The sequence below is a fragment of the Saccopteryx bilineata genome, chromosome 4, assembly GCF_036850765.1.
Source record: "Saccopteryx bilineata isolate mSacBil1 chromosome 4, mSacBil1_pri_phased_curated, whole genome shotgun sequence".
In the NCBI taxonomy this organism is placed as follows: domain Eukaryota; kingdom Metazoa; phylum Chordata; class Mammalia; order Chiroptera; family Emballonuridae; genus Saccopteryx; species Saccopteryx bilineata.
The window spans coordinates 25543302-25571072 of record NC_089493.1 but is presented as its reverse complement, the minus strand read 5'-3'; the positions used below and the strand labels follow the sequence as shown (position 1 = coordinate 25571072).

General features: G+C 39.5%; 1 protein-coding gene and 1 non-coding gene across 6 annotated transcripts in view; both read left to right on the top strand.

The window, feature by feature from the left end:
* The window catches only part of GPATCH2L (G-patch domain containing 2 like), a 58125-nt gene extending 51732 nt beyond the window's left edge, over nt 1-6393 (top strand). For 4 of the 5 annotated variants that reach the window (XM_066278052.1, XM_066278051.1, XM_066278049.1 and 1 more), the window contains one exon: nt 1514-6393. In XM_066278052.1, coding sequence (XP_066134149.1) covers nt 1514-1683 — 170 coding nt within the window. In that variant the 3' untranslated portion in view covers nt 1684-6393. The remainder of the gene's footprint in view (nt 1-1513) is intronic. The other variant, XR_010731445.1, reaches the window with a different exon arrangement.
* A 1008-nt stretch (nt 6394-7401) lies between these two features.
* On the top strand, nt 7402-7599 carry LOC136336808 (U2 spliceosomal RNA). Its single transcript, XR_010731605.1, has one exon. It is a non-coding gene; the product is annotated as a U2 spliceosomal RNA (small nuclear RNA).
* The last annotated feature ends 20172 nt before the right edge of the window (nt 7600-27771 follow it).

The following is a 27771-nucleotide window of genomic DNA, read 5'->3' as shown; positions in this document are numbered from 1 at the left end:
GGCAGTTGCCGGGGCTGGGAGAGGGAGAATGGGGAATTGCAGTTCATTGATGTACAGAGTTCCCCTTTGGAATGATGAGAAAGTTGCGGAGCGGATGGTGGTGATGGTCGTGAAACAGTGTAAATGCACTTAGTGCCACTGAACCGTGCACTTACAAATTATTAAAATGATATGTTCTATGTTATGTATATTTTCCATAGTGAAAATCATATAGCAAAAAATAGTTTTCCTAGGGTAGAGTTTTTTTCACTTTAGTTAATGACCGTCTAGCAATGGTAAATATAGTTTTGTGAAGTTTTAGTCAAATGAGTGAATGAGTGTGTATGTGTGCGAGTGTAAAGAGAGAGATTGATTGATCTGGGTTGTGAAGTCAAATGTATTTCTTGCTCTTGTTGTTTGAGGTTCCAAAACATTGGAAAGGCACTACCCTCAAGAAACTCTTGTACGTGTGCCATAGAGGGATAGCTTTCAAGACTGTTTTTCTAGTAACTCACTGTAAGAAATGCCTGTCTGAATATATATGTGGGTGTACATGTAAATCTGAAATCCTTGGGTGTGCTCTGAAAATTCTTATTCTTTTTCATTAAGAAGAAAAAAAGTGCTGGTCATGACCCACTAAACTGACTCTGTGACCCACAGTTTGAAAATGACTATTGTAGGTTACAGTTCTGGAGTGAAATTATTGAGTGACAGGGTGAAAATGAAACTTTCTAGATTTTGCTCTATGTTTGTAAGTGTATATTCACTGTCAGCAGAGTGGATGTGATGGTGGTTTGTGCTACTCGCCTCGGGAATTTGGAAATGTGAGGACAGTGGCTGGTTGTCCCAATGACTGAGGAGTGCTTTTGGCGTTCAGTAGAGAGGGTCCAGATGTTCAGCATCTAAAATACACAGGACAGCCCTGCATAAACAGTTATTCTGTCTAGAATGTGTTTAGTGTTTTTTTGAAAAGCTGGGCTCAATTGTGTGATTTCTGTACCATTTTCCTTTTTGTTCACTATTTATTGGTGACACTGTCATATTGGAGGCATGGGATGTGATAGAAGGGATATAGGGCTTGGAGTGCAATAGCTGAATTTGAATCCTGCTACTTAAACAGCTCTATTTTGTTCCTAAAGAATTTTCTGTTCTCTGTATGGCTTGTTTTTCTGACCCGGAAAATGGAGATGATAATACCAAATAATCTTACTAGGAAATAAGATTATGAGTGCAGTGTTAACCTAGTACAGTGCCTAGTACGTGAGTGCTTGCTTAGTAAGTGGTAGTTATTAGGTTGTAAATTCATCTTACTAAATTTACTCATTTGTTCAGTTAAACCCATTTTTTGGGGTAGAGAAATTCTTATTTTACTTAAATCTTGCCTTTATTTCTTTGTAAAGGAAAAAAAAACCTTATGTAGCCACTTAGGTTAGTAAGACATAAGATATTAGAATTGAGAATATTTGGGGTTGAAGTATTTCTCATTCTAATTTGTCTCCCTTTGATTTTTTCCTTTTTTCTTTTATGGTCGCAGTCTTACCAGTTCACGTGGATGCCATGGAGCCAGCCACAGCAGCGTCACAGGCCCAGAGCTCCCCAGACCCCGAGTGGGTGGTCAGGACCTGTGCCACAGAGAAAGCCAGTGATGTAGCTGCAGCGACGTTTTTTAAAATGCCACAAGAAAAGGGCCCTGGGTGCAGCTAGAGAGCAGAGTTCACCCACCAGGAGCCGATGGGGTGTTGTGAAACAAATATTAGATTTTGTATTATGTAGTCTTGCATATCTTAATTGATATTCCTAGTCTGTTTATCACCAGGACTGGTTCCTTCCTCTTCAAAGCAGTGAACTCTTTCTCTTAGAAAATCATGTTATGGAAATCTGTGTTTTTAAAAAAAGTTAGTAAAAGAATTGGTGCAGCGATTTTTTTAAAAAAATAAGGTCATCCTATATTTGTTGCATTGTTATTGCTATTTCAACAGTTACCTACAGCTCCATTGACCGAGCTGTTGGGTTTTTGCAGGTGTTGTTTTTTTCCCTTGTAAAACAAGTAACTGCTTTTGCATACTTTTTGTGTAGAGCTTTTAACATCATTTGAGGAAGTTCCAAATTTGCAGTCAGTTCCAGATAGATTTAAACATTGAGTTAAGACCTGTGTGTGGAATTGTGTTTGCAGGAGGAAGGCTGGCCTTTGACCCTGGCCTTGATCCACTCAATGTGCCAATAACAGCAATCCACCAGGGTCTCAGTTTGGAGCCTCAGAAGCAACACCAGCAGCACGGGACTAGGGGACTTCTTCCAGTCTTCTGGATGGCCTATGGGATCACCAGCAGCTGCATTGTACCTTGCCTCATCTCCGGAGCTCGTGTTCTTCCAAAAGAGGACATTTTATAGACACACATACACAGATTGGTATAATGAAGAAGGTGGTTTAACTGTACAGCAAACTTAAACTAGTCAGTGGATTGTGTGTTAATACTTCGTGTTGCAGTGTAAGCTTTTATATACTAAACGGGATTTTATTGTTAGTGTATAGGTCAGTAACCAGCAGCAGAAATTCATACTCTGTTATAATAATGGCTTCTTGGGGTTATACTTTGGGGAGGAGAAATGTCTCTAGCCATACCTTTATACTTGGCGTGTTTATGACAGCCCAGCTGCATGGAGAGTAATGCGCACAGCCGTGCCTGAAGCTGGATGCTATTTTGTCAAAAATGAGGAATAAGTGACTGCCCACAGTTGCTGGAGAAAAGCCACTCTTTCTAAGAAAAGTATTATCAAGAGTGTCTTTCATTTAAGGGCGTGGTTGATAGAAGAGTTCTTTTTTTTTTGTACAAATTGAGTACATTTACTGAAATTACATAAACTGTTCTCTAGTGCTCACTGCTCTGGTAACGTTCTAGAGGAGTTCCCACTCTTGCACCTGCATAGTTTCTGTGCTCAAATCGGTGCTGAGGGGGACAGAGCCTCCCTCCCTAAAGGGCAGATGTCCCTTTTTCTCACCCAGAATGTGATAGTGGCTGTTTTATTGTGTTCCCTTTGAAACTTACAGTCCTTATCAGTGGTAGCTCCAGAACTTCCTTGTCTGTGGGGTTGGTGTGAGTCTGTTTGGAAAGGGAGACTTAAGCTAAGTTTATGCGGCACTTTATGTAGTTCTCAACATGTTCGTTGTCCCTAAAAGGAATATAGTGGAGTGAGGGGCAAGTGGCGATACGAGGTGAGGAGCAGCCGTATACCAGCGTGGTATCCCCAGGAGCCGCCTGGTTCTGGTGTGGTAGTGAGTGCATTACGTGGCCCTACAGGCTGCACCCGTAGCCTAGACAGTGTGATGTCTGTTGACCACAGGATGGTGCTCCTGAATTTAGTGGTGAAGGTAGGCCTGATTGTCATGTTTGCATGCTTACCTAGCCCCCTAGTGTCCTGAGGCACGCATACTTTGTTGGATTTGAGGCAGAAAACTGTAGACAGATTTTATTTTCATTGCACTGAACTCTGTGGGTCATGCAGAGCTTGGTCCTGTGATCGTAGCCTGTGAAGACCTCTGTAGTTCAGGTAGCATCTTTTCTTCATGGCATGTTGCTTGACAGTTCTCTGTTTTACCTGTGATTAAAAAAAGTTTATTTATACAACTTTACATTTTTAACCTCTGTGATGTAAAGGTAGGTGGCTGCTGCCATTTTACAAAAACAAGAGCTGTCACTGTTTAGTAATTTGCTCAAAGTCACATAATCAAGCCAGGATTAAAATCCCGGACTTTCAGACTTTCTCTGCCCTGGGTTAAAATCTTTTGTTTTTCATTGATAAACCTGAGTTGCCTGAAGACCCACGTGTTTGAAACAGTATGCCATGAATGTTTATCGTCTGTCTTGGGCATGCTTAACTATGAGTTTCAAATACTTGCAATAGGGATCACCCCAAAAATGTCACATCTATCTATAATAACTGGGGAAGAAAGTTAATTGCTTAAGAAAATAGCAATTAAGTACACAAGTACTTTGCAACACAGGTTTTTATTTTTTTTTTTCTGATGTTTTTCTTTTCCTTTTTTATTTAGAAATTAAATTTGATGGGGTGACATTAGTCCATGGGCACACAGGTTTCAGGTAGACATCTCCCTGGCATATAATGTGTGCTCATCACCCAGAGTCAAGCACAGATTTTTAAATTGCATTCTCCTTGTCAGTTGCTGCAAGAGCACGCTTATGGCTTTATCAACAAACTTACTCTGGTTGTTTCTGTGTAAATCAATTCCAGAGGAACCTGAGAACCAGGTGTAGTTAGAATCTTAAATTTTAAATCTCTTTTTTATATGGCAAATTTTATAATGTCACAAATTAAGAAAAGTCTATTACTTTTTAACAAAAGACATAATTTCAATATCAGGTTTTATAATATAAAAAACCTCTAATAGCATTACTTCCTTCGAAGATAATCTTTGAGCTTACATGTATTTGATCAGCTCAAAAGTAATAACTGAAGCTGGGTTTCATAGTTCTTGTTTCAGGGTTCTGGTTTATCCCAGCTGGCTACACAGTCTGCCTGTCTGAATCCTCATGTATATTTTCCTCAGCAGACAAAAGTCAAGACATCTACTGCTATCATTCATAAAAGTGAGTTTGCTTATGAGTTAAGGGAACTGGAGATTCTTTTTTCAGATGCAGTATTTTAAAGGGAGCAACTTCATTCGCATCAAAGCTCTTGTGTTGCTTTTTGGTAAGAACTGTTCAGAAGAGGAAATTAGTGGCTGTTGACATGATGCCAAATTTGGGAGGGACGGAATCGGTTCTTTATTGACTAGTATGTGCTTTAAAACTTGAATTATTTCGAAGTCAAATACAATTGAGAATTTTAGATGGCATTGTTTTGCTGGGCTATGAAACAGATTGTAAACAAGCCATTTGGGCAGCAAAATGACCAGAAGCTGAAATAAATCTAGTCTGCAATGCCTGTGACATTCTTTGCTAAGTAAAACTCCACACCTAAAACAGGTAATTAGACTATGAGTCCCAACTAGATTAATCTATCTTTGCATGTTGCAACCAGAAACACAGTTCAGACCACAGCGGGGGGAGTTCTGATGCTGCAAAGTAGAGGGGCAGAGTTACCACAAAAGTCACCTGGAGAAGAGAGCTAGGCTGGCACTGTCATCACTTATGTGATGGCTTCTCCGCTGTGGGGCCAGGCGAAGGCTTGTGAGGGTGCATGATTCATTTCAGGTCTTTGCTGTTGGTGAGCTGGACGCTTCTTGTTCCTGGGCTATGTAAAATTCTCAATGTTAGAAGCCATATTCATTACTCTCTGTGTGTCTGGTGAACCTTACCGGAGCTGGATGAGAGCAGAGTGGCTTACTCGAGCAGCTGTGGAGACAGTCTAGTTAGGGGCATCGCTTGCAGAATGCATCTTGGTTCATGGGGTGGCAGGACGGACGACGATAAACAGTTAGCTAAGCTCACTGTCAGCTACTTCCTTTGTTAATGCTCAAGCTCTCCGTTTTACTTGTCAGTATTTCCTTATCTCACACTTCAGTCTTGACAGTTAGTGGAGTTAAAGATGGTGGCTGCAATCAAGAGGGGTTCCTACCGTATCAGAACATAGTGCAGAGGGAAAAGGTGAGGAAGTTGGTGGGTTTTGCTATTAGCACTAAACACAAAGTGGCCCAGAGATGTTTCGTCTACTTTAAGATCACAACAGATGAATGTCAAGTGCCTGCAAGCAGCAACATGGAAAAGAAACAAGGAAAATGAGTGATATTGCCAAAGAGTGTGGATTACAAGGTGTTTAACAAGCCCGGCAAAATAAACTTATGCCATAAGAAGAAAATCTGCCACTGCAGACCGACAGGCACTTAGTAAAATTGCCAAATTTGGGGAATAAAAACACTGAAAGCACAGTATTGAAGAATGGGACATATTCTGAAGATGTTCACCAAGGAAAGCAATCTTGGCAAGGCCCAGAAGTGAAAAGGCAAGGGGAAGAGTGGAGACGCTTTCAGTAGGGCTGCTGGGATGCTCAGATCAACAGCATCAGTGCACTCGGCCCCACCTCACCTGCTGAATCCAAAACTCGGAGACTGGGGCCCGGCTTCTCTCACAAGCCCCCCAGAGGACTCGGGCACACTGACATTTGAAAACTACAGGCTTTGCCACAGTTAAAAAGAACTTTTTTAATGTACTGGTATCCCCCTGAGCTCTGAGGTGCTCTTGTATTTTCCTCCGTCAGAACAGAGATGATTTGTGTATGATATTTTGCAGAAACTGTTAATGCTTTTATTTCCAATAACTTTTTCCCTCAGACTCCTGAAAAATCACCTGGAAATACTGAGAAAGGATCATGGGGAGGAAAATGCTATCAAGGCCAAATTTAGATGAATGGAAACAAAGTTTTTAAAGTGTATTAAAATATAACCATGAATTTTTAGTCTGTGAGTGATAGTCATTTTTCACAATTGATAGTAAAACATTTGTGTACGATAATGCCATTCATGATTTTGTGACATTTGTTCATTATATGTTGGTTTCCTGGGAAAATGCTATGTATTTTCCAGCATCACAGTGGTGAAGCCCTTAAAGCATGATTCACAAAAATGGGGAAAAAATTTGGAAGAAAAGCCACCCTGAGTACATACCATCTTTCCCCGTGTATAAGACACTCCCATGTATAAGACACACCTTAGTTTTGGGGCCTGAAATTTGTAAAAAAATGTATTACGTAAAGTTATTGAACTCAAGTTTTATTCATCATAAAATTTATACAATTCCTCTTCACTGTCGAAACTCCCATCCACGCCTGACTGTGGTGGCGCAGTGGATAAAGCATCGACCTGGAAATGCTGAGGTCGCTGGTTTGAAACCCTGGGCTTGCCTGGTCAAGGCACATATGGGAGTTGATGCTTCCAGCTCCTCCCCCCTTCTCTCTCTCTCGGTCTTTCTCTCCTCTCTCTCTCTCTGTCTCTCTCCCTCTCTCTCTCCTTTCTAAAATAAATTAAAAAAAACAAAACTTTCCTCCATTAGATTGTCCTCATCTGTGTCTGATGACAAATCACTGTCTTCAACAGTAAGTGCACAAACAAGTACAAAAAAGCCAGAAATGCAAGTTTAAAAATCTACAACCACTGTAGATGCACCCAGTTTTTAGATCCCAATTATTTTTTTAAAAAGATGCATCTTATACATGGGGAAATATGGTAGTTTTTATACTAAATAACTGTTGAATTATTTGTAATCTTTTGCTAGGATTTAATCTCAGTATCTGCCAGCCTGTTAAAATCAATTTTCAGTTATCCCACTTACTCATATCCTATTGTCTTTGTTTTACATTTCAAGTAGTGCTTCTGTAGGGGTTGGTTGGGGACCAGTAGCGACAGCATGTTACATATAAATATTTTTGTCTGACTCATGAGTTCAGGGTTTTAGAATATGGTATTCTATCGCTTCTCAGCCTTTTGGCTAAGATCATGTGTAGAATATGGTATTTTAATCTTAAAGTTTTGAAATGAAATCATGACCACTTTTTTCATTAGATTTTATTTTTTTTGAATTGAGCTGGGTCTAACTGACTACTGAAGTCTATGAATCCAAGTCTTCTCTTTTTGGGAATGCGTGTGGCTAAGGAGGAGTACTCTAGTATCATTTCCTCAGACACCCTTGTTGTTTTGTGCCCAGGTCTTAATTTATAGAGGTGACCGAGTGACGATATGGAGGTCAATGCCATTGAAAGAAAAGTTGAACGTTATTTTCCTTAGAAACACGAGGCATGGCTTGCCATGCAGGGCCACAGGGTGAACGCCGGGTTCGGATCCGGAGGTGAGGACCAGGAGCAAATGATAGGGTTAGGCCCGAGCCTGTATCAGAGTTTCCTCCCTAAAGGCAAGGCAGGGAGGGTGAACAGTTTAGGAATGGCTACTCAGAGTAACTCTGGGTCCTTTGGACTGTAGTGTGGCCTCTACTTGCCCGGTACCTGGCCCTGGGATGTTTGCTTCCTGGGGTGTACAGGCCAGATGGGGCAGGTATGGCTGGTAAGTTCGCACTGCTGGCTGAATCCTTCGCGCTCTCTAAGAATTGGCTAGCTCTGGGAGGAGCTGTCTCCCCCCAGCCAGAAATGTTTCTTAAGATGTCAAAACATCATAATTTATAGGAAATTGAAGAACATGATTAATGTACATGTGTAGTCTGTTTACTTCTCATTTTTATTTTTACAGCCTTTTATTTTTAAATTTTTTTTGCAAGATTTGATTGCATTCTTCTTGTCCTTAGACCATATTATACTAAAGATGTATCAAGTTTTGTGCACAAAACTTACTTAAATGTATTATTTTTTGTGTCATTATATAAAAAACAATATACAGGTATATCCCTCTTACTGATTATAATAAAGGGTTTGATTTTTTTATCCCTTTACATAAGATTGAATTTTTGAATATTTAAAATCCTTATATAACTCTGTAGACAGGTGATATAAAAAAGTATTGTAAAAATTTTCCATTAATATTGCTAGTCTTCCAGCGTACCTTTAGATAAACATTTTTTAATATTAAGTTTTTTACTGAATTTATTGGGACGACATTGGTTAATACGATTGTACAGGTTTCAGGTGTACAATTCTATCATACATCATCTGTATATTGCATTGGGGGTGTGTTCACCCCAAGTCAAGTCTCCATCACTTATTTATTCAAGATGTGGGGATATTAAAAAGATTAAGATGTAAATTATGAATATTAATGTTTTCTTTAGAAGTGAGTACTGACCCTTGCATATCTCTTATTCAGATGTTTTAATTGAAAAAGAGAATATCAGAGAACTTATAAATGACCTTGGTGGTTTTGGCTTAAATCAACCCAATTCACTATGAATAGATTCTGTGTCTTGCTCCTTCCAGTGGGCCATGTATTTCTCCATGAAAATTATCACTATGCAAATCTCTACCACCCCCTAGTCATGGAGATATTTTGAATTGCTCTCAATATTTATCTCACTCAACCTCCCCACCTGTTGTCAGCACCTATTGCAAACTGGCCATTTAAAAAAATTTCTAACCCCTCCTCAACCTTAGCAGCTCACCTCCCTTCCCCTTACAGGTAATAAGAGCATTGGACAGGAGTCCCACTTACACACCTTCTCATACATCCTTCCTCACCTTTTTTTCTTGGAAGTGCCTGCCCTGCTCAGCACAAACCAGTTCTCCAATGCCCTAGATCCCTCTCTCATGATCAAATAGATGCCTTAGTCAATCTAACTACAGCTTCTCACTCCTGGCTCATACAGCTTTGCATTTAAACATGTTCAAAGACTCCATCTTCAAACAAAAATACCCTTCCTTAGCCCTTGGAACCCCTTGACTATCACTGAAGCACTGCCCTCACTTGTACTTCTGTCCCTTAGTTCTCAATTCCCTGAACCAGTGGTTTTTATCCCTGGCTCCACATTAGGACCACCTGGGGAGATTTTTTTAACATTCCAATTTGCCCAACTGAATCACAAAGCTGAATCACATTGAGATGGGGAGGTGGGACAGGCTCCAGTCTTTCTGAAGCAAAGTACAGGAGGGGCTGAGAAGCGGCACTCAAGCCTGGCCACCACCCTCACCACCGTTAAAATTGTTCTTGCTGGGTTCACCAGTGACTCCTCATTGTCAAATTTCAGTCCTTAGGTTGATCTTCATGGCTTGATCCTAGCATTAGGATTCTTTCTGGGCCCTGCTCTCTCCTGACTGTTCTCCTCTACTCTTTGTCAGTCTCCAGAGGTGGGCAGGTTGGTTGGTAGGTCAGTCCAAAACACTGAATGTCTGTCTCGCCTCACCTCCAGTGCTTCGGTTAATACGTATGTGCTGGTGAGTTCCTTTGCCAAACCACCTTAATTCACTGACTTAAAGTACAGGCTTAGAGGGAAACATTTACCTATACTGTACATTTCTAGGAACATCTACTCAAAGTCTATGACCCCATGCTCAAGCCAGCAACCCTGTGCTCAAGCTGGTGAGCCCGTGCTCAGACTAGATGAGGCCGCACTCAAGCCGGCAACCTCGGAGTTTTGAACCTGGGCCTCCGTGTCCCAATCTGATACTCTCCACTGCACCACCGCCTGGTCAGGCAAGGAAAGCAGATATTACAATGCAAAGTGACAAGTTTTGAGATAAGAACAGGGAATTTTGGCAAGAAGGAAGCTACTCTAGTGGTACAGGCACATGCACAGATGGAATGACTAATGGAGCAGAATAGAAAATTCAGAAACCCAATTGCATATGAAAATTCAGTATACAGTAAGGGTGATATCTTAAGTCAGTGAAGGGAAAAGATGGACTATAGAATGAATGGCATTGGGATAACTGGATAGCTATATGGAAAAAGACAGTTGGATCTGTTCCTTACATTACATACCAGAATAATTTTCATATTGATCAGAGATTTGCTTGTGCAATATTAAGCCTTAAAATTATTAGAAAAACTGGCCTGTGAGCCAAATCCGGCCTGAGGCCTATTTTGGGGCTGCTGGGAGCTAAGAAAGAATGGTTTTATTCACTTTGAAAGGGTCTAATACACAAGAAGGAAGAGGTAAAGGACATGAAATTATCTGGTGGCAAACCCTAAAACACTTATTAAAATATTTTAAATATTCAAAAAACAAAAATTGTCAACCCCTGCTCTAGAATCTGAGAGTGAGGAACGCTGGCCTAATGACATTGGTTGGTTCCTGCATAATGCCACTGGGCTCATCTGGGCAGTGCTGCGCCACGTGTCTTTGGGGCTCCTTGGACCAGTAGGAAATACTCTCCACCCATTTGGTGGAAGAGATTGTAAATTCACATAGCAAAGGGTGGGATAGAGTGAAAGGTAAAGAACTTGAGTCAATCATATAATTCTTCAAATTAAATAAGACTTAAAAATCTAGATACAACAGAGATATATTTGACTATGCTAAAACAAACAGGAAACAAACACAAAATAACTCTGGCATGCAAAATATTTCATAAGCAAAATAAAATACAAATGATAACTGGGAAAACACATTTGCATTTTATCTCACAGATTAAGGGTTAAGGTTCCTAATTTAACAGAGCTTCTAAAAATAGAGAAGATCGCATAGAAAAAAGAGATAGGAGCAGAGTGTTCACAGAAAAAAATGCAAATGCTCTTTAAACATAAAAGATGCTCAACTTTCTGTTGTCATTTGATTTTCACAACAACCAAATGAGATAGATATTATCATCCCCATTTCACAGATAAGGAAACTGAGTCAAAAAAGGTAAAGTATTCTGCCTGAACTCAAATAACTACCATATTTTTTGCTCTATTAAGACGTACCTGACCATAAGACACAACTAGGGTTTTAAGGAGGAAAATAAGAAAAAAAGTATTCTGAACCAAATGGTGTGTTAAAATATTTAATAAAATATTGTATTTTTTTGCTCCATAAGACGCATGGGCATTTTCCCCTCCACTTTTTTGGGGAAAAAAGTGCATCTTATGGAGCGAAAAATACGGTAATAAATGATGGTGCTAGGATTTGAACCCAGTCAGGCCAGCTCCAGATAAAAGAGTAATTCATGACTAAATGAGGCTTATTTCAGAAACATAAGGATCATTTAATATTGACTAGTTGGTTGTTGCCTTAATATGATGAAATATATTTATCTCAATCCAAAGCCAGCATCGTGCATAATTGTGAATTAGAGAAGCGATTTCATTGCAGTCAGGAACAAGAGAGATATCCACTGTCATCACTATTACTTAAAATCGTTCTGTGGGACTTAGACAAGACAATTAGGAGAAAGTAATTCAAGGGACAAACATGAGAAAGGAAGAGGGGATAAAATTATAATGTGCAGATGATATGACTGAAATGTTCACCTAGGAACTAAAGAGGACTAAACAAAAACAAGAATTTAACAAATTAGATGGCTACAAAATTAATTTTCAGAAATCAGTAGACTTTGTGTATTCAATGTCCAATTACATACATAAGGAAAGAAAAGATCCTTTTTATAAAAGCAGCAGAAAACATGAAATATGAAATACTTGGCCCTGGCAAGTTGGCTCAGTGATGGAGCATCAGCCCAGCATGTCCTGGGTTTGATTCTCTATCAGGGTACACAGAAATGCCCATCTACTTCTCCTTCCCTCCCCCTCTCACTTCTCTCTCTTCTCCTCTTGCAGCCATGGCTTGATTGGCGTGAGTTGGCCCAAGGCACTGAGGATAGCTCCATGGCCTCTGCCTCAGGTGCCAAGAAAAGCTTGATTGTTGACCAACAGATTAATGCATCAACCCCTAGGGCAGAGCGTCGCCCCCTAGTGGGCTCACTGTGTGGATCCCAGTCGGGGCACATGCAGGAGTCTCTCTGCTTCCCCTCCTACTGAATAAAAAGAAAGAAAAAAAAACCCCTTAGGAATAAAATTAAGAAATCTGTAGAAAACTTGAAAATGCTAATGAGTTACACAAAACAAGACCTGAACAAATAGAAAGATATATTATGTTCTTGCATAGAAACAATCAGCATCATAAAGAAGTAAATCTCCTTAGTAATTCTACAAATTTAATGGATATCCAATAAAAACACTAATAGGATTTATTTTTTAAATATATTTTGTTTTAAATAACAAAAAATGCTTTAAATATCTGTATCTACCTGGAGAACAGTGTGGTACAATGAGGGGAAGAAACACAATCTTTGGAAACAGAATTGGCATAAAATGTCAGCTCTGCACTTGACGAACGCTATGGCCTTGGAAAAATGACTGACCTTAGCCAAACATTAGTGATTCAAGTTTCATTGGGGGTCATATTATAACCCTCACAGTATGTAAGTCTTTGTGTGGACATATTCCATTTTTCTTGGTTAGATACTTAGGAGTGGAATTGTTGAGGGTATATGGTAGATTTACATTTAACTTTTTAAGATGCTATTAAACTATTTTTCAAAATGGCAGTATCATTTTACCTGTAAGCATGTATGGGAGTTCCTGTTTCTTTCTTTTTAAAAAAAATTTGTTGTGTTTACATAGATTCTAGTGTCACCCCGAATTCCCCTCAACATCTCCCTTACCCCCCTACCCATAGTGCCCTCCCCCTTCCCTTCAGGTTTATCTCATCCTATCATCCCCTTTCCCTCTGTCCTCTTTTCCTCTGGTCCCTTTGAACTCCCCTCTGTCTCAATTCTGTTCCTCAATTCACATTGTTCATCGGATTCCTCAAATGAATGAGGTTATATGGTATTTTTCTTTCTCTGCTTGGCTTATTTCACTTAACATGATAGTTTCCAGGTCCATCCATGTTGTTGCAAAAGGTAAGATTTCCTTCCTTTTCATGGCCCCATAGTATTGTGTATATGTACCACTGCTTTTTAATCCACTCGTCCACTGACGAACACTTGGGCTGTTTCCAGATCTTCGCTATTGTGAACAATGCTGCCATAAATATGGGGGTGCATTTCTCCTTTTGAAACAGTGAAATGGTGTTCTTGGGATATATTTCTAAAAGTGGGTTAGCTGGTCAAAAGGCAGTTTGATTTTTAATTTTTTGAGGAATCTCCATGCTGTTTTTCACGGTGGCTGCACCAGTCTGCATTCCCATCAGCAGTGCAGGAGGGTTCCCCTTTCTCCACATCCTCTCCAGCACTTATTCTGTGTTGTTTTGTTGATGAGCATCATTCTGACTGGTGTGAGGTGATATCTCATTGTGGTTTTAATTTGCATTTCTCTAAGGATTAGTGATGTTGAGCATTGTTTCATATGCCTATTGGCCATCTGTATGTCCTCTTTGGAGAAGTGTCTATTCATTTCTTTTGCCCATTTTTTGATTGGATTGTTTATCTTCCTGGTGTTGAGTTTTATAATTTTGGTTATTAACCCCTTATCAGACGTATTGTCGAATATGTTCTCCCATTGTGTGATTTGTCTTTTTATTCTGTTCTTGTTGTCTTTAGCTGTGCAAAAGCTTTTTAGTTTGGTATAGTCCCATTTGTTTATCCTGTCTTTTATTTCATTTGCCTGTGGAGACAAATCAGCAAATATATTGCTGTGAGAGATGTTGGAGAGCTTATGCCTATGTTTCCTTCTAAGATGCTTATGGTTTCAAGACTTATATTTAAGTCTTTTATCCATTTTGAGTTTATTTTTGTGACTGGTGTAAGTTGGTGGTCTAGTTTCATATTTTTGCAGGTAGCTGTCCAATTTTCCCAACACCATTTGTTAAAGAGGCTGTCTTTACTACATTTTATGCTCTTACCTCCTTTGTCAAATATCAGTTGTTTATAAAGGTGTGGGTTTATTTCTGGATTCTCTGTTCTGTTCCATTGATCTATATGCCTGTTCTTATGCCAGTACCAAGCTGTTTTGAGTACAGTGGCCTTGTAGTATAACTTGATATCAGGAAGTGTGATACCTCCTACTTTATTCTTCCTTTTCAAGATTGCTGAGGCTATTCGTGTTATTTTTTGGGTCCATGTAAATTTTTGGAATATGTGTTCTATATCTTTGAAGTATGTCATTGATATTTTAATTGGTATTGTATTGAATTTATAAATTGCTTTGGGTAATATAGACATTTTAATGATGTTTATTCTTCCTAATCATGAACACGGTATATGCTTTTACTTGTTTGTATCTTCCTTGATTTCTTTTATCAATGTTTTATAATTTTCTGAGTACAAGTCTTTAATCTCCTTGGTTAAATTTACTCCTAGGTACTTTATTTTTTTGGTTGCAATAGTGAAGGGGATTGTTTCTTTAATTTCTCTGACAGTTCATTGTTGGTGTATAAGAATGCCTCTGATTTCTGAGTATTAATTATATATCTTGCCACCTTGCTGAATTCATTTATCAGGTCCAGTAGTTTTTTAACTGAGACTTTAGGTTTTCTATATACAATATCATATCATCTGCAAGTAATGATAGTTTTACTTCTTCTTTACCAATTTGGAAGCCTTTTATTTCTTCTTCTTGTCTGATTACTGTAGCTAGGACTTCCAGATCTATGTTGAATAAGAGTGGTGAAAGGGGGCACCCCTGCCTTGTTCCTGATCGTAAGGGGATTGCTTTTAATTTTTGCCCATTGAGTATGATGTTGGCTGTGGGTTTGTCATAGATGGCCTATATCATGTTGAGGTATATTCCCTGTATTCCCACTTTGCTGAGAGTTTTGATCATGAATGGGTGCTGGATTTTATCAAATGCTTTTTCTGCATCTATTGAAATTATCATGTGGTTTTTCTCCTTCCTTTTGTTTATGTGATGAATCACATTGATTGATTTGCGAATATTGTATTCTTGCCTCCCCAGAATAAATCCCACTTGATCATGGTGTATGCTTTTTTTCATATATTGCTGGATCTGGTTTGCTAATATTTTGTTGAGGATTTTAGCATCTAAATTCATCAGGGATATTGGCCTATAATTTTTTTTCTTTGTGTGGTCTTTGCCTGGTTTTAGAATCAGAATGATGCTCGCCTTATAAAAGGAGCTTGGAAGTCTTCCTTCCTCTTGAATTTTTTGAGAAGGATAGGAGTTAGTTCTTCTTTGAATATTTGGTAGAATTCACCTATGAAATCATCTGGCCCAGGGCTTTTGTTTGTTGTGAGTTTTTTGATAACTGTTTTGATCTCATTTGTTGTAATCGGTCTGTTTAAGTTTTTTGATTCTTCCGGATTGAATTTTGGAAGATTATATATTTCAAGGAATTTGTCCATTTTATCTAGGCTGTCTAATTTTTTGGCATACAGTTCTTCATAGTATTTTCTCACAATCCTTTGTATTTCTGTTGTGTCAGTTGTTATTTCTCCACTCTCATTTCTAATTTTGTTTATTTGAGTCCTCTTTTTTTCTTGGTGAGTCTGGTTAAAGGTTCATCGATCTTGTTTACCTTTTCAAAGAACCAGCTCTTGGTTTCATTGATCCTCTGTATTGTTTCTTTAGCCTCTCTGTCATTTATTTGCACTCTGATCTTTATTATTTCCTTCCTTCTACTACCTCTGGGCTTTACTAGCCGTTCTTTTTCTAGTTCTTTTAGATGCAGGGTTAAGTTGTTTATTTGAGCTTTTTCTAGCTTCTTAAGGTATGCCTGTAATGCTATGAACTTCCCTCTCAGTACTGCTCTGTCCCATAAATTTTGAGTTGTTTTATGCTTATTATCATTCATTTCTAGGAATTTTTTAATTTTGTCTTTGATCTCATTGTTAACCCATTTGTTATTTAATAACATGCTATTTAGTTTCCAAGTGTTTGAGTATTTTTCAGTTTTTCTGTTGTGGTTGATTTCTATTTTCATGCCATTATGATCAGAGAAAATGCTTGATATGATTTTAATCTTCTTAAATTTGTTGAGACTGCTTTTGTGCCCTAACATGTGGTCTGTCTTAGAGAATGTACTAGGAGCACTTGAAAAGAATGTATATTCTGCTGCTTTAGGGTGAAATGTTCTGAAGATATCTACTAAATCCAGTTGATCTAGTGTATCCTTTAAGTCTGCTGTTTCTTTGTTAATTTTCTTTCTTGAGGATCTGTCTAGTGATGTTAGTGGGGTATTAAAATTCCCTACTATTATAGTATTGCTGTTGATCTCGCCCTTTATATCCATCAAAGCCTGCTTTATATATTTAGGTGCTCCTATATTAGGTGTGTAGATATTTATAATGGTTATATCTTCCTGTTGGATTGCTCCTTTTATCAGTATGTAGTGACCTTCTTCTTCTTTTTTTTTTTTTTCCATTTTTCCAAAGCTGGAAATGAGGAGGCAGTGAGACGGACTCCCACATGCGCCCGACTGGGATCCACCTGGCATGCCCACCAGGGGGTGATGTTCTGCCCCTCTGGGGTGTCACTCTGTTGCATCCAGAGCCATTCTAGCATCTGAGGCAGAGGCCACAGAGCCATCTCCAGCGCCCGGGCCATCTTTGCTCCAATGGAGCCTCGGCTGTGGGAGGGGAAGAGAGAGACAGAGAGGAAGGAGAGGGGGAGGGGTGGAGAAGCAGATGGGCGCTTCTCCTGTGTGCCCTGGCTGGGAATCGAACCTGGGACTCCTGCACGCCCGGCCAATGCTCTACCACTGAGCCAACCGGCCAGGGCCTGTAGTGACCTTCTTTATATCTTACTATAGCCTTTGTTTTAAAGTCCATTTTCCCTGATATAAGTAAAGTATTGCTACCCTAGCTTTATTTTCATTTCCATTTGCATGAAATATTTTCTTTCCATCCTTTTACTTTCAATCTATGTGCATCTTTTGTTTTTAGGTGTGTCTCTTGTAGACAGCATATGTATGGGTCCTGTTTTCTTATCCACGCATCTACCCTATGTCTTTTGATTGGATCATTTAATCCATTTACATTTAAGGTTATTGGTATGTATTTGTTTATTGCCATTTTATTCTTTAAAGCTATATTCCTCTTTACTATATTCTTTCCCCCTTTGATCACTTTACAACAGGCCCCTTAACAATTCTTGCAGCATTGGTTTGGTTGTAATGAATTTCTTGAGGTGTTTTTTTTTTTTTTGTCTGGAAAGCTTTTTATTTCTCCTTCAATTTTAAACAATAGCCTTGCTGGATAAAGTAGTCTTGGTTGTAGGCTCTTGTTCTGCATTACTTTGAATATTTCTTGCCATTCCCTTCTGGCCTCAAGTGTTTCTGTTGAGAAGTCGGATATCATCTTTATGGGGGCTCCTTTGTAAGTGATAACCTTTTTTTCTCTAGCAGCTTTTATAATTCCCTTTATCTCTTAGCTTTTGTATTTTCATTTTGATGTGTCTTGGTGTACATTTCTTTGGGTTTCTCTTTAATGGAATCTCTGTGCTTCTTTAACTTGTGTGACTTTTTCCTGCATCCATTTAGGGAAGTTTTCAGCTATGATTTGATTGAACAAGGTCTCTATCCCTTCTTATTTCTCTTCTTTAAGAACCCCTATGATGTGGATGTTATTTTTCTTCATGTTGTCGCAGAGCTTTCTTAGAGTTTCCTCAGACTTTTTGAGTCTCTTTTCTTTTTCTTCTCTGCTTCTGTGCCTTTGTTTATCTTGTCCTCTAACTCACTGATTCGATCCTCAGCTTCATCCATCCTGCTTTTAAATCCTTCCATTGTGGTCTTCATTTCTGATATTGTATTTGTCATTTCTGACTGATTCTTTTTTATTATTTCAGTGTCTTTTTTTATACTTGCTATCTCTTTATTTAGGTGTTCGTTATTGTCCATCTATTGTTATTCTAAGATCATTGAGCATCCTAACAATCATTATTTTTAACTCTGCATTTGGTAATTTGGTTATACCTGACTCATTCCAGTCCTTTTCTGGGGACTTCTGTTGATTCATTTGGGTTGCATTTCTCTGCCCTCCCATTTTATCTGTGTATAAGAAGGGTGTGGCAACTAGAGTCCAATGTGTGTGGCCTCTGTGTTCCCTAGGTGTAGTCTGTCTGCAGGCCTGCCACCCCCTCTGCCGCTGCCTCCAGTGTTGCTAGGGCTGGCCTGCTGTGGCAGTCGCTGCTGTTTCTGCCTCTCCTCCATGGGAGGGTCTGTATTCATGTACCCAGGTCTATCCTTGGCCTGCCTCAGCCTTCACCCTGCCCCCATGGGTGGGGCTACACACCGCGCTAGGGCCTCAAGCCTTGGCACTGTGGGCAGGGCTGTGCATCTATGCCCAGCCATGGGTCTCTGCCTGTTCCCCAGCTTTTGCCCCACCCCCTGCAGGCAGATCTGCGCTCTTGTGCCAGCTGCAAGCCCCAGCTCCACTGGCCGGTGGGGCTACACACCTGTGCTCAACCAAGGGTCTCCACCTGTGCCCCGACTTTTGCCCTTTCCCCACAGGTGGAGCTGCGCTCGCACACCAGACCACAAGCCTTGGCTCCACAGGCTGGGTGGGCCTGCGTGCCTGTGCTCAGCTGTGGGTCTATGCAGTTCCCCAGCTTTTGCCTTTCCCCTGCGGGCAGGGTTGCAGGCAGGACCACTCTTGCTCACATGGCCCGCAGCTGGGTAGGACCACTTTCATGTGCCCTTTCTGCCCCCACCAGGCGAGACTGAGCTCACACCATGCCTCAGTCATGGCCAGCCAGCTTCCACCCCCGCCGACTAGACCACGCTTCCACGTCCCACTGCTACTCACCCTCTGGTGAGCCCTCAGCAGAGTAGGTGGGGGTGCTGCTGCTCAGACCTCAGCACTCAATACTGTATTCCTGAAGGCCCCCTCCTTCTAAGCGACTCTGCTTTGAGTGCCGCAGGAGAGCTTGTTTGGCTGGTGTCCTGCTTCCCTTTACTGGTATTGCTTGTTCCAGGGGAAATATTCACTTCAGATTTGGGGGGTGACTCAGCCCAGGGGTTAGGGTGGCTGTCCCTCAAAGTGTTTCTCCCTGTGCCTCCTAGATTACACTCTCTTCCTGCTATTCCAGTCCTCTCAACTCTCCCCATCCCCCAAGTCCCAGGTGAGTGGTTGTGAAAGAGGTTTTCTGCATGGTCCCTTTAAGAAGAATCCTGAGTCTGAGAAATATGTCTCTTTCTCACAAACAGTACCCTGACTTGTTTTGCAGCTAAATACTGTCCATACACGCCTGACCAGGCCGTGGCGCAGTGGATAGAGCATCAGACTGGGATGCCGAGGACCCAGGTTCGAGGCCTGAGGTTGCCAGCTTGAGCGCAGGCTCATCTGGTTTAAGCAAAAAACTCACCAGCTTGGACCCAAGGTCACTGGCTTGAGTAAGAGGTTACTTGGTCTGCTGAAGGCCCACAGTCAAGGCACATATGAGAAAGCAATCAATGAACAACTAAGGTGTCGCAATGAAAAACTGATGATTGATGCTTCTCATCTCTCTCCGTTCCTTTCTGTCTGTCCCTATCTATCCCTCTTTCTGACTCTCTCTCTGTCCCTGTAAAAAAACAAACAAAACAAAAACAAACAAGTAAATACTGTCCATACACTTCTTCTAGGCTCTGGGGCTGCAGGCTGGGGCTTTGTTCCTGGGGCTCAGGACTCTCCCCTCTCCACTAAACTCACTTCCTGCCACACGAGTCCCTCTGGCCTGCTGTTTGCTCCTGGGAGCTGGAGCTGGGCAACTCCTTCTGCGTTTCCACTTTTCCTACCAGTCTCAGTGTGGCTTTTTATTGTTCCTTGGCTCAAGATTCCTCTTAGTTTAGTCCAGAGTTGGTTTTTCGAGATGATAGTTCTTAAAATTAAGTTGTAATCCACTTTGGTTCTGGGAGGTGGAAGTTGGTATGTGCGACTACTCCACTGCCATTTTGCCGCCCCAGTCCTGGGATTCTTTTGGGACACCCGGCAAGTGCCCGTGGTGGGGCTCCAGACACCACTAATAGGATTTAAAGAAATGATTTATGTGAGTGGATTCTGAAGTTCATGTGAAAAAATGATAAACAAGAATAGCTGGGAAAGAAAGGGATAGTGCTAGAGGCAGATTAACTCTATAAATATTTTCAAATTAACATATGTAATGATTAAAACAGTGGGTAATAATTTGTGAATAGTTAGATCAGCATAACAGAATAATTCAGAAATAGATCTAAATACATATGGTAATTGAATATATGATAAAAGTGGCTTTTCAGTTAGTAGGAAAAAAGATTATTCAGGAAATGGTGAATACTGGTTGGATTTCTGGAAAAAAAGATTAAGTTGATACATACTTTGTGCCTTACTTTACGACAAATTGCAGTTCAAAAATTTAAACATAAAAAATGAAACTCTGATATGTCAACTAAAATTTAAAAATAAATTTAAAAATTGAAACTCTAGGTGTACTAAAAAAAGGAAAACTTTTTTATAACATAAGAGTGGAGAAGGCCTTCCTAAATATGTTAGAAAACTCAGAAACCCTAAAAGAAAGGATTGCTAAATTAATCTTTGTAGAGATAAAATTTTTCTTCATGACAATAGCACCATGGGCAAATACAAATAAGAATCTGCGTAAGATATTTGTAACTCCATCAAGGTGAGGACTAATTTATCTAATGTAAAAAGGGCCTCTCAAGTAAAAAAAGAATAGATTGGTAACATAACATAACATATAACATAAAACACAACATAACATAACATATAATATATATAATATAATATAAATATAGGCAAAAGAAATGAAAAAATATTTTATAGAAAATATAAATGACAAGCATATGAAAATATGCTAAATCTCACTTGTAATAAGATAAAATTTTCACTTATAAAAATAATAAAGTTGGATAACACACTATAATGGCAAGCATGTGGTTAAGTGAGCACTTTCAAACATATAAATTAGTATAAATTATGAAGGTTGGCAACATCTATCAGAATTACAGAGGCACATTACAGCTTTTAGCCCAGCAATTGTAGGAATATTTTCTACAGATATACTAGTATATGTGGGAAAGCACTTATGAGCATGGCTGATCATTAGAATTACTGAAGAGATTATACAAGGGCTTGAATACCTGGAGGTGGGGATCATTTGGGGTCACCTTAAAGAGGCTGCTTACCACATGGAACAATATTTTTAAAAACCTAACATTACTTTTAAGAGGCACACTTTTCTTTTTTATTTTATCTTAATAATTTTATTTTTTTAATGGGGTGACATCAATAAATCAGGATACATATATTCAAAGATAACATGTCTAGGTTATCTTGTCGTTCAATTATGTTGCATACCCATCACCCAAAGTCAGATTGTCCTTTGTCATCTTCTATCTAGTTTTCTTTGTGCCCCTCCCCCTCCCCTTTTCCCTCTCCCTCTCCCCCCTCCCCCTGTAACCACCACAGTCTTATCAATGTCTCTTAGTCTCACTTTTATGTCCCACCTACGTATGGAATAATGCAGTTCTTGTTTTTTTCTGATTTACTTGTTTCACTTCGTATAATGTTATCAAGATCCCACCATTTTGCTGTATATGATCCGATGTCATCATTTCTTATGGCTGAATAGTATTCCATAGTGTATATGTGCCACATCTTCTTTATCCAGTCATCTATTGATGGGCTTTTTGGTTGTTTCCATGTCCTGGCCACTGTGAACAATGCTACAATGAACATGGGCTGCATGTGTCTTTACGTATCAATGTTTCTGAGTTTTTGGGGTATATACCCAGTAGAGGGATTGCTGGGTCATAAGGTAGTTCTATTTTCAGTTTTTTGAGGAACCACCATACTTTCTTCCATAATGGTTGTATTACTTTACATTCCCACCAACAGTGTATGAGGGTTCCTTTTTCTTCACAGCCTCTCCAACATTAGCTATTACCTGTCTTGTTAATAATAGCTAATCTAAGAGGTATGAGATGGTATCTCATTGCAGTTTTGATTTGCATTTCTCTAATAACTAAAGAAGATGAGCATCTTTTCATATATCTGTTGGCCATTTGTATTTCTTCCTGGGAGAAGTGTCTGTTCATGTCCTCTTCCCATTTTTTTATTGGATTGTTTGTTTGTTTGTTTGTTGTTGAGTTTTATGAGTTCTTTGTATATTTTGTATATTAGGCCCTTATCTGAGCTGTTGTTTGAAAATATCATTTCCCATTTAGTTGGCTTTCTGTTTATTTTGTTATCAGTTTCTCTTGCTGAGCAAAAACTTCTTAGTCTGATGTAGTCCCATTCATTAATTTTTGCCTTCACTTCTCTTGCCTTTGGAGTCAAATTCATAAAATGCTCTTTAAAACCCAGGTCCATGAGTTTAGTACCTATGTCTTCTTCTATGTATTTAATTGTTTTAGGTCTTATGTTTAGATCTTTGATCCATTTTGAGTTAATTTTAGTACAGGGGGACAAACTGTAGTCCAGTTTCATTCTTTTGCATGTGGCTTTCCAGTTTTCCCAGCACCATTTATTGAAGAGACTTTCTTTTCTCCATTGTGTGTTGTTGGCCCCTTTATCAAAAATTATTTGACTATATATATATGGTTTTATTTCTGGGTTTTCTATTCTGTTCCATTGGTCTGAGTGTCTATTTTTCTGCCAATACCATGCTGTTTTGATTTTCGTGGAAGAGGCACACTTTTCATGTGTAAAGACAAAGAAAGATTGAAAATAAAATGATGGAAAAAGATACACTAAACAAAGACTTACCCAAAGAAGTTTGATGTAGCTATACACATATCAGTCAAGGTAAATGTAAGTCAAGAAGCATTATTAAAGATACAGATGGGACAATTCATAAAAATAAAAGGACAAATCTACCAGGAAGATATTATTTTGATGCACCTCATAATATAGTTTCAAAATACAGAAAGCAAAATCACGGAAGTATAAGTAACTGACAGTACAAACAGTGAAACAATCATGAATATGGAAGGTTTTTTTTATTTTTTATAATTTTTATTTTATTTATTATTTTTTTTACAGAGTCAGAGAGAGGGATAGACAGGGACAGACAGACAGGAACGGAGAGATGAGAAGCATCAATCATGAGTTTTTCGTTGCACCTTGCGACACCTTAGTTGTTCATTGATTGCTTTCTCATATATGCCTTGACTGCGGGCCCTCAGCAAACCGAGTAACCCCTTGCTTGAGCCAGCAACCTTGGGTCCAAGCTGGTGAGCTTTTGTTCAAACCAGATGAGCCCATGCTCAAGCTGGCAATCTCGAGGTCTCGAACCTGGGTCCTTCAGCATCCCAGTTCGATGCTCTATCCACTGCGCCACCGCCTGGTCAAGCTGAATATGGAAGGTTTTGACAACACGAGCAATAAATTTAATTTAATTGATGTATACCAACATTGTCAGAATATGTATTTTTCCGAGTACTCATTGAACATTTATCAAAATTTACTATATGCTGGTCCTTGAAGCAAATCTCACCAAATTACAGAGGGTTAAGTCATCAAAAATATGTTCTCTGACTGAAGTAGGATTAAGCTAGAAAACAGTAACAGAAAGGTAACTAAAAAATCCTCAAATGGCAGGACCAGGTGGTAGTACAGTGGATAGAACAATGACCTGGGATGCAAAGCACCCAGGTTTGGAATATCAAGGTTGCTTGCTAGAGCACAAGCTCATCTGTCTTGAGTGCGGAGTTGTTGGCTTGCTCATGGGATCATAGACATGACCCTATGGTCACTGACATAAGCCCAAATGTTGCTGGCTTGAGTAAGGGGTCACTCACTCTGCTGAAGCCCCCCAGTCAAGGCACATATGAGAAAGCAATCAATGAACAACTAAGGTGCCGCAATGAAGAATTGATGTTTCTCATCTCTCTCTCTTACTGTGTGTGCCTGTCTGTCCCTGTCTCTGTCTCTCTCACAAAAATAAATAAATACATAATAAATCCTCAAATATTTGGAAATTAAGCAATATATTTCTAAATAACCTATTGTTCAAAAAGAAATTACAATGGATTTTACATGATATTTTGAGTTAAATGACAATAAAAATGTGACATACCAAAACTTGAAAACGAAACTAATTTTGTTCTTAAGGAAAAATTGTTTCTTTAAATATACATGTAATACAGATAAGAAAGGCTAAAAATCAATTTAAGTTTCCATCTCAAAAAGTATATGGAGAAAGAAGAGTAAATGAAATCCAAAGATAGGAGAATGAAGAAAATAATAAAGGTAATAGCAGGAATTAATGAAATAGAAAAATAAATAAGCTAGAAATTCAACAAATCTAGAGATTGGATCTTTGAAAAATTAATAAAATTGATAAGCTAATTCTAAAATTTATATGAAAATGTTAAAGACCAAGAATAAAGAAGACCATTTTGAAGTAGCAAGACAAGAATATAGAAAAAGAAAAAAGAAAGAAGACACAGTTACCCATATTGTATATTATGAAAATATTATGAAGAACTGCATGCAATTAAGTCTAAAAATTCACATGAAATGGAATTTCCCCCTGAGATTAGGAATGTTTCTAATACTACTTCTACTCAACATTGTACTAGAGATCCTAACCATTGCAATAAGGCAAAATAATCTAAATTAAGTTACAAAGACTAGAAAGGAAGAAATAAACTTTATTTATAGATGCTATGATTATTTATGTAGAGAATCTTTAAAAATTTATAGTTCCTTAGAATGATTAGAAATAAATATAGCAAAGCCACTAGATTCAAGGTGTATATGTGTATATAATATATATATGGTAACTATAGGATATATATATGTATGATATTTCTATCTATCTGTATTAACTAGAAAATGGAAATTTTAAATATTATTTACAGTAACATGAAAAACATGTAATACCTGGGAATAAATGAAAAATATGCAAGACATTTACAGAAAAAACATTATTGAAAGAAAATAAAGAAGACCTAAATAAATGGAAAGATTTATTGTGTTTGTCAGTGGATAGAATGTTGATTCTTTCCAAAATAGTGTATAGAGGGAATGCAATCCCATTCAAAATCACAGCAATTAATGATTAACAGAAATTAATTCTAAAATTGTTGGAAATTAAGCTAATTCTAAAATTTATATGAAAAGGTTAAAGACCAAGAATAAAGAAGACCATTTTGAAGTAACAAGGCCGGAAGACACTGTCAGGTATCAAGACTTTTTATAAAGCTGTACCACTATGTGGTATTGGTGCACAGATAGACCAACGGCAGAATAGAGACCAGGAGCAGATCACACATATTGTAGTTTGATGTCTGAAAGCTCAGGGCAGGGCATGTGTGGACCCTACATCCCCTTCAATCTCAGAACCTGGACAGAAGAAGCCTTTCTTCTTGGATTTTGTGAGGGTTCCTACCACCCTGTTGTTTGGGGATCCTTGAGGGCCTTGGCATATCCTTTCAGAATAGGTCATACATAATTCTTCACGTTGTTTGACAGCAGAGGCCATGCTGGGACTCTGCCTGGCTCTTCTGGCCAGCATCTGCCTGAGGGTATCCTGTTGTGAGAGTAAGCAGCTGCCCACAGATGTCTTTAGCATTCTTCACTCCAACCTCAAAGGGCCGGACCCCCTGTCTGGACAGCGTGGCATAGAGAATAGAACTTAGGAAGCAGGAGAGTAAGATGGACAGAGTGCCAGGGCCCGGGGTGGGGGAGTCAGGGGCGGATGTGGGTAGAGAGCTCAAGGCATGAAGAGGATCCCTTGGGGAGAGATGGATCTAGGGAGGTGTAGAGAGGCAGCCCCAAGACCATTCTAGGATGTTCAAGTTCCGCAGCCTCACTGGTGGCATTTTTTTGCAGGTCATTTGTGAATTAACATAAAGCAAATCAGGTTCCTGCTAGAACACGTGCTTTTATCCTAATATAGTAAAGCCAGTAGCTTATCTTAACACAGATACAATCCTATACATCTAGAAATGGACTGGAAAAAAAAGTATTGCTTATAAGTCTAGTGGAACTGACATCCACAAGGTGTAGGTATGTAAAACGTGAGTTTCTCAATACAAATAGAAAACAGACCCTTAGGCCCCACACTCCAGCCTGCACCACAGGGAACCCACAGAGTCTGAGAGTTGCAAAGCCCACTGGAGCTCACCTGGTCCAGCCTCACCCAGGCAGAGAGCCCGGTCCATGATTCCTGGCCCCAGGGAACAAGGTGAGTGGAGAAACTGTGTCTTTTCATTTCTCCTGGGGCAACTCCTATACGAAGGGGAAAGATAGCAGTAGTTAACAGACAATCCTGGCGCTTTCTGGAAGAGACAAAACTTTACAGGTTCAAGTGGCTGTAACATGGAGGAGGTTAAATGCTAATGAAAAGCTCTGTCTCAAACCAAAAGGATACTATAGCTCTAGGTATCGGGATATTACTGGTTTGTACCTCCACTTAAAAGACAATGAAGTGGTATTGCTTTCTCTTCACCCTGAAACCCAAGAGGGAACAAAAATTCCCCTTTCTTTTAGATCTAAAATTCTCAAGCATTTTATTTCAAATGTTGGGTTCCTTTTGGGAGAGGGGAACACAAACACGTTTGGTGTTTGATTTGTGTGTGTGTGTGTGTGTGTGTGTGTGTGTGTGTACACAAAGAAAGGTTACTTCTTCCTTCTTACCTCCCTGCATCACAAGTCTTTGCCTCTTTCTCTGAACTTGTATCTTTCAGCATTGTGCCGGGGGCATGCAGTTTCTAGGTTGTCGGTTTTCCAAGGTCATCCTTTGAGATGAGCAGACTGCTGGATGCATCTGTAATAATCAGACAAGGGTTTCTTTGGCTGACTTGGTAGGCTCTTCCCCTCTGATCTGAACTTGCTGGGGAACTTTTTGTGCATCCTGTAGCCTTTAGTGTCTGTAAATTCCCAAAAGAAAATGAAAGTGGAGTTTAATAACTCCTGGTGCCTGCTCCTTATCCCCTCCCTCCTTGTCCTTTGGTGAGTGTGAAAGGACAGGGCAGTGTCTGGAGGAGCTGATGGAGAGAGAAACAGTGGCCTGTGGGTTGGGGCTCAGAGAAAGAGGTTATCCTAGGATGAAATACAAACCATATCACATTGATTTTCCCTTTGGGAGACCCGGATATCACAACCTTCCATTTCCCTCTAGTCCTGCCTGCCATCGACAGGGAAGCATTAACAGGGAATAATCAATGGCGCGCTGTCCTGAAAATAAAAGGCTTGTCATGTCTCTCCATTTGGTGGAATGGATGTGGGACCAGGGGTCATGTGGCCAGCCTCCATCTGTCACCTGACACAGGCACTGACTCAGATGTGCTCTCCATCTGAGGGCTGCCACCCACAGCCAGGTGATTGCAAACACTCCATGGGCAACAGGAAAAACAAGACTTCAATTTCTTTGAACTCTTGTGTCAGGAGCTTGGCTAACTATCAAACATGGCAGCTTAGGAGTGGCTTTACTGAACTTTATTTAATTTCTAGGTTACATAAAGGACTGATGTTCCCTAATATGATGGATGCTGTGCTTGCAGTCAAAACAAGGTCGTACAGTCACTGTTTCAGGAT